This window comes from Zonotrichia leucophrys, chromosome 3, assembly GCF_028769735.1.
Source record: "Zonotrichia leucophrys gambelii isolate GWCS_2022_RI chromosome 3, RI_Zleu_2.0, whole genome shotgun sequence".
Lineage (NCBI taxonomy): Eukaryota > Metazoa > Chordata > Aves > Passeriformes > Passerellidae > Zonotrichia > Zonotrichia leucophrys.
This window is the reverse complement of record NC_088172.1, coordinates 105,534,734-105,551,278: the sequence shown is the minus strand read 5'-3', so window position 1 is coordinate 105,551,278 and position 16,545 is coordinate 105,534,734. Positions and strand designations below refer to the sequence as shown.

Genomic DNA, 16,545 nt, shown 5'->3' with positions numbered 1-16,545 from the left:
TCTTGAATTACTGAGAATTGGAATTATTAAAAGAATAAACACGAGAAAAATCACCATTTTTTCCTAGAAGGGTCATCTAAAATTTTATCCCGCACAATCTTTTGACCTTCATTTCCATCCATAAAAGCATGGTTTTAATGGAATAATCCACGGCTTCCCCTGTCAGCCTCTAGCAGCATTCTTCCCTTGTCAGAAGGGACACTCACCTCTCCCTCTCAGCTTTGTTTTTGATGGATTTGTCTTGGCTGATGGCTTTGCTGTTCTCCATGGATATTTTGGCCTGGTTGGCACGCATCTCCTTGCTTTCCCTGGGCAAAGCAAACACACTCATTAATGCCTGAGGTGCAACCTTGTGAGGCTGGGTTACTCTACACTGGGGTTACTTTTCCCTTGAAGTATTAAGGAAGAGGAAGGAACAAACAACACTAAAATTCCCTTTGGGTAGAACTTACACAGTTTGAGCAGGAAACCAGAAATCTCCATTTATTCCAGAGAACATAGTTTGAAAGATGAGTTCAAAGCATTTTCACACTTTGAATATTGTAAAAGGGTACAGAATACTCTCTTTTCTCCCTATTATATGAGCTGTCCTAGTACAAGCTACTACAAAAAATGCAATTTGTCTTTTACAACTGCCTAAAAATGTACTAATCCTGCACTCAGAAGGTAACAGCAGCATCAACAGTAATAATGTTTGCTATTTGTGGTTGAGCTGACACTCTTAAACCTTCTACTTTGGGCCTGTGGGCCTGAAAAGAGGGGTTTAGGCCATGGGCAGGCTTGTGTTTGGTTTCTCCTACTGACTCAGTGAACCTTTCAGCCTTTCCTGTGAAAAAAAAATTTAAAAAATTTTTATTAAAGAACTGTGGTGCCTTTTTTTTTTCTTTTCCCTCCAAGAGTTCATAAAGTTGAGCATTTCCTGGATACAGATTTACAAGCAGTGGTATCACAGCAAAAATTAGTCTGGGTTCTAAAAAAATGATGTGTTGAAAACATATTTCACTCCAACAATCCTGTCTTCAAATGAAAGCTTTTATTTTCCTCACTGAAATGGAAGTGATTTTCAAACACACTGTCTTAAGAGGAGTGCTGAAATAATTTCTTTTGATTACTGTGCTGAAGGATATGAAAAAAGTCAGTGTAGGTGTTCAAAGTGACTTAGCCTGTTTGCATCAGATACAAGTTGAGAGTGGAATAAGTTAAGAGGATTAGAGGACTACTGTGCATCACTGATGATTTAGAAATGAGGCATTGGCCGTGGAGGTGGCTGACAGGGCCAACACATCACGCTGTCTCCAGCAAAAACACTCTCCTCCCACAGGCAGTGGTGATTCCTGCAACTGGAAGAAGTGGATAAGCCACGATGGTAAAGAAAAGAAAAAGAAAAAAGGATTCTGAAAAATGCGGCACTGCAAGATTTAGCTGCTGATTCCCTACTGAGTCATAGTGACTGCACCTCTGAAATTTATACAAACATGTCTTTTGAAGGGATACTTAACTTTCAGCATGACAGTCTATCCTTGGAATTTATATATATACTTAGATGACACCAAAGTGCATTAACATGTCATTTTCTGACACCAGTATTGTTTGAATAAATAGAAATCTCTTCTTCTAATAAAAAAAACCACCACACAATTTCTCTCTCTCTCTCAGGTTATTTTCTCTGGAGTACATAATGCTTGTGAGTACCAGCCTCATGTCCCCAGTTGCAGACCTGCTGCAGGATCCCCACCTCCAGACCAGCCAAGGGAACTCAGGCTGGGGAGGCAGGGGCTCAGCAGCACCCCTGCAGCTCAATATGCTTCAGGTTTTGAGCAGTATCTGCTGCCTTCTGCTTCGTTTTTAAATGAGCCCAAAGCACAGAGAGAAATTGCTTTTTGTGCTGCCAGGGAGGGAAGGCACCTTTCCTTCAGCAGGCATCATTTGAGATTATCGATCTCTGCTACAGCCCTGTGGCCTCTGCTGTGCTCTCCAGCTGATGAGGCAGCTCAGAGAGAGGGAAGTGGTGAGCACAGCCTGCTGAGAGCCTGCTCTGCCCCCACGCTGCCCTCACAGATCCCCCTGCTCCTGCCGACAGACCTGGACTGGCTCCTGGCCTCTACAGACAAGGACATGTCCTCCTACACACAATATATTACATGAAAAAGTTCACAAATCGTCAAGTGATGCCTCTTTGGGGCATTATTATTCACATTTCAATATTTCACAGTCCAAATTCTTCTGAAATATTCATAGATTCAGACACAGTCTTAAATTTGTTTTTAACAGCAAAGTCCCCTGCCTGCACATAATTCCCAAATAAGCGGAAACATACTAAATTGCAATGAATAAAGCAGAAAGAATATTGAAGGTTGTTGCTCCTGGGACAGCTGAACAAAGAGGCTTCTTGATATTTATATGGATGCAAATTATCAGATCTGGTTCTTAGTGCCTTTAAACACAGAGCAATACATGGACTGAACACAAATATTTCTAATAAGAAAGCAAAATCCAGGCTAAGAATATAAGAATCATATACAAGAAATAATAGAGGGATGCTTAAACAACATACAGATACAGAAATTCTAAACCCAAAGATTAAACAATGAGAAAAAAGCTTTTTTAAAAATCAAAGTTTTGCCTTAGTGTATATACACTGGTAGGCTGAAATAATAGTTTCTACCAAAGTTAAGAGAACATGGAATTATGTATGGAAAAGAAAACAAAAAAAATTACTTTTACAGGCCGTATATTAGTCAATAATCTTCCAAGCATTCTGATGACTTTTAAACAGGATGGAAAAAAAGACTCAAGGAAAAAAGAAAGTGATGTGATTTCCTGGGCTGATGCCACCAAACATGACTTAGAGGTACAGAACCAAGGGCTGCACCTTCCTCTAGCTAATAGTTTTTGAATGATGAATTTGTATAATAATTTAACAGTTTGTGGACTTGCTATTTGACTGGGTATGTTTTGCAGGACAGCTTGAAGAGATGGGCTAGCACAGAGATTAACATAAAGATGAGCTCAGTACAAGCCTTTTGCTGGGACAATTCTCTGCTGGATGAGAAGCTTGCAGCTCCCAGCATGTGTTCTCTCTGATGCAGAGACATGCTGCTTTTTGCTCAGGAATTTAAAAAATCATTCCAATTCCTTCTTCAAATGTGATTTGTTTCATTTCTTTTCCCCCCATGATTTTTATGTGAAAGGTGCTGAAGACAATTACATACAAATCTACATATGAATATATATACTTTGTGTATACACCTATTTCATGTCCATACACTTTTAGGCTGCTTTGGATAAGAGAACACAGAATAAAAAATGATTCCTCTACTTACCATGATTTTTAGCACTGTGTGCATTTATTTGATTTCAAATGTGCATTTATTTGATTTCAAATAGGCAGGATGGTTAATTACAAAAGCATTAGCGTCATGTAGTGTCCTCTGTGTGATTATAGCAAGATATTGTATGAAGATAACACATCAATCTAATGTAGCTTATCCTGCAGCCCCTTTTTACCTCACTTCTCATGGATCTTTCTTACAGCCAGCAGCGCTATAAACACGAGTCCCCAGCTGACAGCAACTCCCAAGAATATTTCTGTATTTTCTACTTCTCGGTTTCCAGCCTCCAAATTGAAGTTCCTGGGTAAAGTCAGTGCAAACTACAAATGCTTCATCATCCCTGCTGCCTTTAAGGAGGTTCAGATTATCTAAATCAGCTAAGAAGCCCATTCCTACATCTACCTGTTGGAGGTTAGAATTTTCCTTTTTTTTTCCTTCTCTCAGGGAATTTTGTCCCATTTGTTGCTAAGAGACGATAATGACCGGGTACCTCAGAGAAACAAAATAAATGGCCAAGGTGGGGGAAGGATGCAGATGTACTCTCCTAGCTGAGGGGCTTTCTTCTGGAGGGCAGAGGTAATGGGAAATTTTGGCTGGGGGTGAGGCTGGGTTCGCTCCTCTGGCTGGTAGGATCGAAGGGGAGATGCTGCGGTTGCTGTGAGGAGAATCTGCCACCACTGCGGGGTTCTGCCTGCTATGATATTCTCCTACCATGAGCGAGGCTCTGCTCCTCAGAGCAGCTCTTGCACTGGGACCTTACTGACGCCCAACCTCACTGGAAGGGACCCTCACCATCTCAGGGGAACACCCGGGGCCCCGCGTCCCTTGCCTCTCTGAGGGAGCCGCTCTGAGGGAGCCATGTTTGGGAGCCAGGCCGCACCGTTCCTCTGTCCCTGCTCCGGGGCTTTTCTCTGCCCTGTAACTGCACACCTCAGCTTCTGCTGCATCTCCTGTGTCCCTCTGGGCCTGCTGGCCCTGCCCTCCCAGCCCCGCTCCAGTTCCCCTCAGCGCCGTCGCTGCCCGGCCCGGCCGCCATCGCCGCGTGAGGGAGACGCGGCCGAGCCACGGCGCCCCCTGCTGGAGCAGAGTCAGCGCCCCCGCCCGGCCGGCAGCCAGCAGCGCCCCTGGTGGCCGCGCCCAGAACTTCAGCGCGGGGAGAGCGGCCGGGGCCGGGCTCTGCTCTGTCTGTCTGTCTGTCACACACAGTAAAGAACTGCTGCTCCTGTTCCCAGAGCTCTGTCTGACAGCCCCGTGATTTCAGAGTTATAATAATTTGGCGGGAAGGGGGGTCACATTTTCCATTCCGAGACGTTTCCACCTTCCCTGGCAGACACGTCTTTCACCAGGACACTACCTAAACCTTGCATGGCTGCTTCTTCCACTTCTACCCTGCATTCACCCAGTGCCTTTGGAGCTGTCAATGCAAACACTAAAGCATTATACAGAGCAGACCCAAACCAAGCGCTCGTTATGAGGCAGCGCTGCCCTGCTCACCTGTCATGGGAGAATTTCAGCTGCTGGGTTTGCTGTTCGTGAGCGTTAATGAGCAGTTTCTTCAGCAGTTCGCACTGCTGGTTCAAGTGCAAGTCGCGGATTTCCTGCTCCTCGGCGCTGTGCGTGTTGATCATCTCGGACCACTCCTTGGTGTGCTGAGCCACGATCTCTTTGACCTGCAGGGAGGTAACACCAGCCCTGTTAGAGGCTCCAGAGAGAGCAACTCCTCCTGCTGCTGAAGGTGATGCACAGACAAGCATAAAACGGGTTCTAAAGAACACAGCTAAATTGTGAAAAATGAAGTTGCACAAATGAAGTTGCTTCACAGATAGCAAAGCCACTGAGGGCACTGCTGGGTGGGTATAAAAACGCTGTAAACCAAACCCTACTATTAAGACGTTATTACCTAAAGTGCCCTGAATAGAGTGGCTGAATAAGTAGGCTCTTCACTGTATTACCATTGTTTTAAAACCTTCTCTAACATCAAGCGAATAATAAAACAGCTTCACGCTTTTGTTGCCAAGAAAAATTTATATATTGAAAGTACTGAACTTAACAATGGAAAAACGTAGCGAGCAGGATTTCTCTGAGGGCCTAAAGATAGCCTTTGATTTTGTGGAGACAGTTTCACAAACACAGAGCATTTACAGAGAAATCCTGTATTTAGTACAACCTGAATCTGAAGATGGGCTACCTATCTTTGTTTAACAGTCATTAAGTCAGCAGGGAATCTGACAAGTATTCTTCTCTTGCTTATCTCCCAAGCCTCACAAGAATAATGAGATTAAAGTTTTGGAATGTTCCCAAGAGACAGTATTAAGAAGCCTAAATCACCAGAATTGTTATTATAATATCTCGCGCTCATTGATTTCAAAAAGAAGCTAATAGAAAGATATGTTTTAATAACCTTTAATGATTATCTTTAGGTATTTTGACACACTATCCTACTTCTCCATAAATGGTATACAAAATGTGCCTCCCAATAAATCCACCTTCAGGTAATCATTTCAACTACAACCAATAACATCTGGGTCATCTTTCATGAAAGGAAACTCGATCCCTTTTAACAAAAATTGCCACCATTTTCCTTAGAAAGTGAGAGAATGGCGAGAAAATGAAAGTGAGAGAATTATGCAAACCCTAGCTAAATATCTTAGCTGAGGTTTGCATAATGAAGAACAGATTGTCTTGCACAGGGTGGTGAAGGTGAAAAAAGTGGAGATTTTATCAGCCCCAGTCTCCATTCTGCCCTGGAGAGGCTCCTCTGAAGGGCCTCTCACCTAAAGCTCGTGTTGCCCAATAAAGAAGGGATCTAACGAAATAAAGAAGTGAGTAATTCTGGAAAGAGCAGGGTGACTCCTACTACCTGAAAGCCAGATTTACACTTAACTATTAAAGCTAAATGGCGGTCTCATACCGAAACAGGTACAAGCAGCTGATGGAGAGCAACCTGGAGTTTTCTGCAGAAAACAACAAAACCTTTTGAGGCACAAGTTGGTATGACTACCACAAGCCCAATTGATCAGGGTGCTTAAGAGTCAGTGTGCCTGCAGCAAAATGAGCCATGCTTCTTTTTGTGCCTGTGGGGAAGTGCACAACTAAGCCCAGAGCCTGTCAGCCATGAAATGATATGAAGGATGTGGTGCAGTTTGTGGGAGTAGTGTTTTCAATAAGGTGCTCATCAGCACTGCCTTCAGAGCCTGAAAAACATGAGGATTCAGTTTTTAAATGAGTACGAATAAATGCTTGGATTGTGAAGGAAGAAAAATGAACTTTTCAGAGGGGTTTTTCAGAGGTTGAGGGGCAGACACTCCAGCTCACCCACAGCACCACCTAAGGCACTTCAGTTTGGGCCAAGCTCAGCCCACGCTCCTGGTACTGCTGATGGGAAAATGTGGGCAGCTCCAAAGCAGGATTTATCACTCTCACACTCTGGAAATGCCCCTCTCACATCCCCAGGGCCTCGAGCACCAAGACACTCGAGTTAGGTTGTATCAATCTCCTCTCAACAGGGACCTCATCTGGCTCACCAAACCCCAGGGCGACTAGGATGGACTCAGGAGGGCTAAAAGGCATGGCTGAAGGGTTCAGCAAAACACATTCCTGATTTATTTTCAATACAGAGTTTCCAGATGGAATCAGCTCCATCCACAATTTGAATTCAAAATGGTGCAGATACATCAGCCCAAAATGCTGGGTGTAATTTGTGCCCTCAGAAAACTCCCACAGTCACAGAAATTGTCAGTACTTCCACAAGACAAGTGCTGTTATGTGGCCCAGGCAGCAGGAGGCTGAGTGTTCACCACCACCACAGGCATTCGGTAAACAAACAAGAGTTTGCTTTTATTGAAGGCCTCCTTACACTGTAGAGAAAATGCAAAATGAACTTTGCACAAAAAGAGAAGCATGACAATAAACTAAAATAAATAAATTGTGAAATAAATAGTGACAGGCATGGTGGAAGTGAGTATTTTGTGACTTAATTGTAGAGAGCTTCCAAAGCCAGAACAAACACAGAGGAACAAAGACTCAAGGGCTCATTGCAAATGAATAATGAGATAATTGCTTTTAAATGGTGAATGTTGTAACCCCCAGAGGAGCCTGAAGGCAGGAATTCTGAATCTCAGGTACACTGATACCCCAGGATCATATCATATCTCATAGAATTATTGAATCCAGTTCCCAAAGACAAACCCTGCAAAGTGACAGTGAGGAATACTTAGATAAAGTATTTAATCTAAGAAGGAGGAAATAATCAGAAGAACACCCTGCCTGTGTTCATGGACAGATGTGCTGTGATGTGCTGCTAATTCCAGAAGCAGCAGGCAGTCTAAGAAGCAGGTACACCTCCTTGTAAAACAAACTTTCCTGTGAAGCTTGAAATGTGAAACTTTATTTTATTCCATCTCCACCAAGGCAGAAGTCTCATTTCAGGTACAGCAAGATATAACCTGTGAGAAGGATGCAAGGGATGTGCCAAACACCAGTTATAAGACTTTAAATATCCAATTTGACTCAGATTCCAAAGAATTTAAAACTCATGGCCATTAAATCATCTGAAATCCAGTTCTGCTGCAGATCTGTGATACACTTCAAAGTTCAGCTGCGGTAAATTCAGAGAGCATCCCTGCTTTTCTTCAATTTATTAGCAGCATAGCTGAAACAACTATTTAATTTTTACTGGGCTGTGCTCTTGTCCTACTTTCTGCTATTAAGGCAGTGTTGCTTGTGCTAAAGGATAGGAAAAACAACCATTAGCTTCCTTCTCTCCTTCCTGTTCTGCAGCCTGGGTTTGTGAGCCTGTCCTTTCATCTGTTCCTACACCGGGCCTATGAGACTAATTAAAGTCCTGATAAGGAACCTTCCTCTGCACAGCATAAATGCAAAAAGTTTGTTTAGTCACTAAGTTCAAGCAGCAATGATCTTTGAAGTAATCTTTCCTTTTTTCCTTTTCATCCTCTGCCCTCTTGATATCGGGACCTACTTTGCTAATGCAGGCGGGTAATTTGCATTTGCTAGGTTAATTGTGTGGGAAGTACACGCTGGGACATTCAGATTTCATTTCAATATTTTATGTCAAACTCGGGCTGGATGTTTGCTCATGACAGGAGGAGCTTTGGAGATGAAAAGGTCTCTTTGGTGCTCAAGGTGTCTGCAGGCACAGAGCTGTACTGGAGGACATGAGCTGTAATTAAAGATGAATTATGTTCGAATCTGACATATCAAAATTAGTGGGCCAAATGCTGAGAAATGCTGAACAACTGTTAATTAATCAAACTCCCAGTATATCAGTGTAATGCATTCAGCATCTCAGAATTTAATCTAATTTAATTGCACCTACCTTCATCTAAGATAAGAGTTAATTTCCCTATGGTCTTGAGCACTGTTTGCCAACCTGTTGCTTGCAAACTTTGAATGATCTCCAGGAATAATTCAAGGGGCCACATATAGCAGGTGAAACAAAAGAGGTTGGTGAATAATCTGGAGAGTTTTGATGGAACTACAGTGAGCAGGACATTGAAAATCATTACAGGAATCCTCAGAGGGGGATGACTTGCAGAGGAGTTCTTTGGGAATTATCCAATAATCAGAAGCTTGAAATTTCAAGTCTTATATTGAAGTCTTACATTTCAAATCTTACATTTAAGTCTCCTTTCAAAATGTCATCCTAAAACCTGACATGGGAGTGGACAAAAAAATCAATCTTTTTTTTCCAGGTATGGATTAAATTAAAGGGAACCATTTTGAAAGCAGGATTTTGAAAGGAACAGGGCTCAGAAACTGAATATATTTGTGGAAAGGGAGAACATGAGTCACATTTATTGGATTTGGAAGATTAATGAACATTTGGATGTTCCTTGTGTACAAATGTCACCTAACTCCAGACTATGAGTGATTCAGGTGAGAGAGAGATTAGAGCAAATAGATTTCTGCGTAATGTAATTTCAAATGAGTTTTGGAACTTATGTCTGGATGATTGGGAGCCAGTGCTCCTCAGAGCAGAGTTTGTTTCAATATGAGAGGAATTAAATTTTTTGTTTTTTGACTTAACTTAAAATTTGCTTTTATTTAAGGAAAGCTTCTGGACTTTTCATAGGGGAAGAAGATAGAGAGATAAGAGAATACTTTAGGTTTTGTTCCTGGGGGGTTTGCCACATCTACAGCTGAGAGGGCAGCAAGAAAGCAAGCCTTGTTTAGAAAATGAGGATCTTCTCTCCATGAAATAATAAAACCAGAGATTAAAGTTCAAAGAAGGCCGGATAAAAATTAGCTTACTCTATCCCCAAAGATGTGACAGTGTTTGTGTGTATTTTCTGTTCCTGCCTGGTTCTTTTCACAGGCTCCAGCCTGTACTGGGGGCAGCCTCCAGCACTGCCCTCCCTGCAGCTGATGTGTCCATAGGTGAGCTCCTGGTGTCCCTGCCACCTCCAGCCCGGCCAGCTTGCACAGCTGTCCTGGAGAAGCCTGCCCAAGGGACAGGGAGCCAGTGCACGCAGCAGGGGACACAAGGACAGGAAACAGCTCTGGGCAGCTCCAGGGCAGCCAGGAGCTCAGAACAGCTCGTCCAAAGCAGCTGAGGCTGAGTCCCAGGGCACTGCTACCCCCAGGACCCTGGGCAAAACAAAGCAACCAAGCCATGGGAAAGAAACAAAACAACACTAGAAACAGGAAGGCATTTGGTTCAAGAGCAGCTTGGGCTCCTCATTCCCTAAGAAACTGACTACCAAGGCAAGGCAACAATGATGGAAAATGAAATAGAAACCTCTTTATGTATGTATTTTGGGAATGTGTTTAGCATCCAAATTCCATATAACACATATTCTCTTTGCTTAACTAGAGCTGACACAAATGACCAGTTTCACTGCACAAGGCATGAATATGGTCCTTTCTTCAAAATTTCAAAACAGCAGGAAATTGATGTTGCTTTAAAAAAAATTTTAAGAAACACTTTTAGACACTCAATTACTCCCATTCTTTTCAACGTGTTATTATTGCTGAAAATTATTCATATGCTTCCAAGAAAATTAACTACCACTTGGGCCTCAAAATCTCTCTTCCAGAAGTTGCATGTGTTAAAATTGGCTGTTTGCTTACCTTAGATTTGTGATCTGAAGTTAGTGTCTGAATTTTAATTTCCGTTTCTTTCTTCAATTCAACGCAATTACTTCCTCTAAAAAAAAAAGAAAGAAAAATTGCAAATGTGTGCCACAAGTTAAACATCTCCCCATTCAGTCAGCACTTACTAATTAAAATGTTAATCAAAGTTGAAGTGCTGCACCATATTGGAATGAAATTATTTCTTCTAGCAATCCATTCACAACTTACAAAATATTGTTGGATTAATGATCAGTCAATTCAAACACCACATGATTAATTCTAGATTGGCCCAGCAATTATTCTGTTGCTGAGGATGTGTCAGGCATCTCCATTTATGACACTTGGATCCTTGTCCAGGCTTATAATGCCTTGCCAAGAGAAACCAGTTTCTGCCTGCAAACTTACAGGCCTATCCTTGCCACGATTTTAGACTCTGTTTGAAAAGTAATTTGCTTACTTGTATTTAGTTTGAGGCAGACAAAAGTATGCAATCTCAATAATTACCTCCCAGGGTGATGGGGTGCATTAAATTCGGACACCTACAGAAGGTGTGGGTGTCCCTCTGTGAGAATAAGTGAATGCAAAGGAGGGGCTGGAATTATTACTGGAATAAAACAGTATTTGAGAGAAGTCTGTTTGGACACCACTGTAACACTTCTGAGTTGGATCACCCTCTGCTGCCAAGTGATGCAGCTCTGTGTCTGGACAGGGACATGCTCATTTATCAGCTGCAGCTGGCCCTGGAATGATGGTCACTGCTGACTGCAGCCACATTAATCCATGTTTGTTCCAGAAAAGGAGATTTATGAAACTCTTAACAAGTTTAAATCCTATTTTCATTTCAAAGTATGGCTAAACTTATGGAAATTCACAGAAAATGTCATCATCACACAGTACCAGGAAAGCCCTGACTGAAAATAGTGTGTCTTGTTTTCCCAAGGGCCAGCAGTCATTTACTTTCTACCCAGAGCAAAGGAAATTTTGTAGATTTACAAAATTTAACACTGATTTGACACTCTGGAAGCAATCTAAAGTCATAAAGAGAGGCTCTGGCCACTGGTACCTGTGCCTGAAAAGCCCAGCAGCTGAAAGGGAAATGTCTCTGATAACACTGGGATCAGGTGTGGCTGCCATGGAATATGTGGCTTGGTGATCAGTATGAAGACACTGATTCTGAGGTGTGAATCACACATACTTCATCCCAAAACGGCCTCTTTAGTTGCATCACTGGACTCCTCAGAGTCCCAGCCATCCAACCCACCAGCTGATCCTGCCTCTGGAAACAGCTTTCACCCTGTGCCAAGGCAGCTCCCAGCCCGTCTGGGGCCTGGGATACTGGATGGGACTGATGGGATTGTCCCCAGCTGGGGTGGCACAGCCCATGGCTGAACCAGAGTCACAGCTGGGGACAAACAGCCAGGGCCAGCCCAATGCAGGGTCACCTCCCAACCTTACACACCCCTGGATTTCTGGGCAGTCCCATCAACCAGAAGGATCTTTATGTGCCCTGACTCCAGTTCAGAGTGGGAACACAACCATACCTATTCCCATATGCCCCTCTGGGATTTGTAAGCATTTCAAGTGCATGACAGAAATAGCACAGGGAGCAAAATCCTGTCCATCTGTCAGTGAATTAGCATGTGATTAAAAAACCCTGCTTTGCTGAACAATATGCAGTTGGCATTTGTCACACCATGTGGCAGAAATGGACCACAAAAAAGTGCACAACAAGATCAGAGGAGAAATCTGTCTTTACACCTATCAAAGGCCTTTTTATCAGGAAATAATCTGACAATTTCAATATGAATGCCTTGAAAACATGTTCTACAAGTTCTCTTACAACTTTTATTCCTTGCAAATGCTCCAGAATGATAGCCAAGGAAATGGAGCATGTCCTGTACCCACTGAACCCAGGACTCTGGATTCATCAGATCCTTTAGGTTCAATGAAATTTCTAAGTGTCAGCCAATGCATTCACTTTTAAGCATGTCCTTTAGTACTCTGCACAGCTGGGCTGGGCATAAGTACCTTGCAGGATGGGCTTTCAGGGCTCACCCTGGAGGAAACCCTTCATATTCTGCTGTGGCATTAAGAAGTGTTTCACAGCAAGTCTGCCTGTACTGATTCTGATCTGGCTGCTAATCAGATGCACACAGCTAGTCTTGTAAAACTGAAAGAGCCATCAGGAGACTGGGAGCTCTGGAGCCCATGGAAGCATGGAACTGGGGTAAAGAACAGGGCTTTGCACTGAGGCTGCTTCTGGAGTGGTCATTTCCAGTTTTATTTTTAACTCCTAATATGGAACTAGCATAAAGGCTTTGGTGTCCATGCATTATAAAAGTAAGCAAAGATGCTGCAGGTAGCCAATGAAGTGACCTCAAACTGTGAATCAAACTGTGGACTGCTCTGATACTTGTCCCCTTTTGGGGTGATCTGGAGAGCACTGTTATCCAGGATTTCCCCATATTAATTGCACAGACATAGCCTTTTCCACCTTGAACTTCCTGGCACGCGTTCCTTGCTGTTTCGTCTGGACAGGCAGAGGCACTGGTTCCTGCCCAGGCCAACAGGAACACTGAGATTCTTAAATACCAGAGCTCAGGGAAACCTTTCTGCCCCACAATAATCCTGGTGCAAGGCCCAGAGCTCACTTCTCTGCCACTGTAGGAAGTAACCTGACTGTAACTAAAAATCCAGCTGTATCAGTAACCTTCTGCTGTGTTATAGTCAATGAAATTGAATCAAAGCCACATTAAATTAATCAATCAATCCTGCAGCTGGCCCCTCTCTGCTTGGAGAAGTAGTGATTTTCTGGAAGAAACTCCATAGATTGTAAGTATTTGTGTGCTTACAGCTCTCCTGTCTTGAACAAAAAAAGTACAGCAGGAACTGTGAACTTTCAGTAATTGAGTGAGGAGAATTCTCCTTACCTTGTTTACTTCTGACAGTCCTGCTTCAGTTCCTTTGGCAGTTTACAGCATGTGCACTCAGAACCCCTCCACCATTCCAAGTGATTTATAGAAAAAGCATTCTTGGAGGAATCCAGTGCCAAACAGAGATCTATGTTCAGTATTCAGTGAGTAAGCTGCTGCCAGCTGCTGTTGCCAGATGACAACAATATGAAATTAGGAGCAACTGTTGGCATAGCTGGGTTTGGAACTCCAGTAATTCCTGCTGTCTCAATGAAACTCCAGTGACACAGGGAAAGGTGGAGAGCAGAAACTGCTGCCAGGTGAGCAGCAAGGCAGCAGCAGGTCCTGCCCCTGAGCTCCAATTTGGAATCAGACATTCTATTAAAGTCATCAGCATCTTCCAGAACCTTTCTGGGACAAACAGGAGACTCACACAGATAATATCCCATCAGCCTGTGCAAGTCAAAACAACTCCACCCCAGTCAAAGGAGTAAGATTCATCTATCCCAGCTGAGGATCTGTAAGTTTTTTGTCAAAAAGAAACTTCAACTCAACAGCACAGCAGGAGTCTACTATTTTCAAACTGTCAGGATTTAAAAGCCAGCTTTTCCCCTAAAATCCAAACATTGCCACTTTCTGGTCACTAGAGCTGTTGAGGACCCGAGTCTGCTCTCACTGAACACAACAGTGACATTGCCTGGAGAGTGCAGTGAGACCACACTAGAAAGCAGAAACAAAATTAGAGGCAAACCCTTTGCTTTTACTTTTAAAATTCTGACAGCAGAAGACTGGAGAAAGGCAGAGTGAGCCAAGCATTTATGAACCATTCCTAGAGCTCATTCTCAGGCTGAAGTATGATGCTGCATTAAGCTGCAATGCCCTTTTGTATTGAACATTTTATTCCAGACCACAGTAGCATAAGAGATCAAATCTATTTTAAGTCTAAAGAAAAAACAATTAAAAAAAATACCTTACCCCTTCTTCTTGATTGCCTTCTCCAGCATTTTCTCATATGACACCTTTTCTTTGTCATACTGGGCCACTATTTTGTCAATCTGTGTGCAGTGCAGCTTCTGCATGGCACTGTGCTCCTGGAAAACAGCAGGGCCCCATCATTAGGTCACTGAGTATCTGATGGGCAATCTCCTTAGAGCCTAGGGAACATCAGGGTACAAATGCTCCCTTCTGACAATGAGGGGGAGCCCTGAGTGCTTGCATGGCCACACAAGGTGCACCCAGCCTCAGGCACACACACCAAGGGCTGCCCAAGGGAAGGTGGGCTCCCTGCAGCACATTTCAGGCCATTTAAACACACCTGCCTTTCCTGGGAATCCAGCTACCACCCCTTAGTCTTCCCCTGTAATTTAATTAGGAACTGCCTGTGCTAGTGAGCAACTGTCTAAAATGAGGCTCAGAGAACTCTAACTGATCATACCTTGGCATGCTTCTTCTTTAAGGCATTCAGCTCCTTCTGCTGTTTCTTTAAATGCTTTATATAAGCCTGAAAAGAGAGAAGCTGGATCAATTCTTCTGTGGCCACACTGACTTTAGCCAGGTAAAATCCTGGCTACTTAAAACAAAAATTAGGAGCACCTCCTGAGAAGCTTGTGTCAAATCTTACCTTCATTTGCTTTAAATCTTCTATCTTCACTTGAGGAATAAGGTCTATACCTGGGAAGGTATTGATACAGTTTATCTAAAACTTCATACATACTGGTATATCTCACATGCAAAATTTGAGTTTTACCCCAGCTACCTACATTGAACTTAACAGTTAATTAATTAATGTTTTTTGCCACATGAAAAAAATAATCACAGGTTAATGAGAAAATTATTGATCAAGATCTAGCTAAAATACAGTCATTTGCTTTTCCCATGCACTCTTCAATCAATTGCCTTGTGGAAAAAGAATTGAATCAATGAGTGTATTTTAATCTCTTATGGCTCTGGACTGAAGTGCCAAAACACAGCAATCTAAGAATTGAAAAAAGGTCATTTTTGCAAACACAGCAAACCATTTATGAATATTAAAACACCTTCAGAATTTTGGTCCCTAGCTGGAGATTGCTCTGGCACCACTTCTTGCAGTGGGGAGTTTCTTGGGTAGGGTTATACATGACTACAAAACTGGGGTGGGACTAAGTGTGCTTCTCCTCGGGTTAAAACACAGGAGGGAAAATCACCTTGCACCCTCTGTGGTAACAGAAACAAAATCTGCATGTTGCTTAACAGCAGGCTAAGGGAAAAGGAGCAGAAGGGTGCTCCAAGACTAAAGGAGAGTTACAAAATGAAGGAGAAACAAAAACCAGAAGAAGTGAAAATTCTGATGAAACTTCAGTCCCACAAGACTAACAGTACTATGTAGAATGAAAATGAAATGAATGAAAATGTTTGGTCACTTTAACTGCAATGCAAACAAAACCTGATCTCATTTAATGTTTATGTTTTAATAAATGCTTTGTGACATATTAAGGGTTTTTTAAAAACTACTAAGCACATCCTACATGTAAGTGTTAATAAAAATGTCAATACAATGCCATGAGAGTTGTAATTTTCAGGTTTCCCTGAGGTTTCCCACAGAAATGTTGGTCTGTGTATAAATACCCTGTAAACATATTTAGTTAACTGCTCTTAATAATGTCTATGGACTGCAAGATTTCCCTTGCCTTGAGAAGGACTTTTTGGCTTTAAGGTGAATTTAACTGGAAAATGCTCAGACACTGTAAAAGGAAAAAAAAAAAGAGGAGGGGAGGAGAGGTAGGCAATCTCCTTAGGGAATATGAATATTTTCTTTTCTTAGGAGCACAAGACTCTGCTCAAGTATATGGTATCAACCTTAGTCTAGGTAAATGGGACAGGAGCAGATGCAGGCACAGATAGAGGCTGAAGTTTTCAAAAACACGAGTGATTTGACTCTTACTGAAAATCTGGGACCAAAAAACCCCCACATTCTTGTGCATTTCAAAGCCTTCCCCATTTTGCTGCTCAAGTAATTTTTAACAGCAAGATGAGCTGTGTATTTTAACAGTGCTAGAATTATTCATATCCTAGTAAATCAGAGAGACAATAAACACAAAATAAGCATCATTACATGGGACACAGAAATGAGCAGCTCTATTTTAACATGCAAGAATAGGGATGAAAACTGCAGTCAGGAGAGAGTGTTAGGCACTGAGACCTCAGGCCTGCATCAGGCTGCTGGGGTTCTA

General features: G+C 42.6%; 1 protein-coding gene across 7 annotated transcripts in view; it reads right to left on the bottom strand.

Moving 5' to 3' along the window:
- PLCB4 (phospholipase C beta 4) overlaps nt 1-16,545 on the bottom strand; it is a 171,494-nt gene that overhangs the window by 8,100 nt on the left and 146,849 nt on the right. For all 7 annotated transcript variants that reach the window (XM_064709817.1, XM_064709818.1, XM_064709820.1 and 4 more), the window contains 6 exons: nt 14,958-15,007; nt 14,772-14,837; nt 14,312-14,427; nt 10,422-10,497; nt 4,827-5,002; nt 207-308 (listed from right to left, as the gene is read on the bottom strand). In XM_064709817.1, coding sequence (XP_064565887.1) covers nt 207-308; nt 4,827-5,002; nt 10,422-10,497; nt 14,312-14,427; nt 14,772-14,837; nt 14,958-15,007 — 586 coding nt within the window. The remainder of the gene's footprint in view (nt 1-206; nt 309-4,826; nt 5,003-10,421; nt 10,498-14,311; nt 14,428-14,771; nt 14,838-14,957; nt 15,008-16,545) is intronic.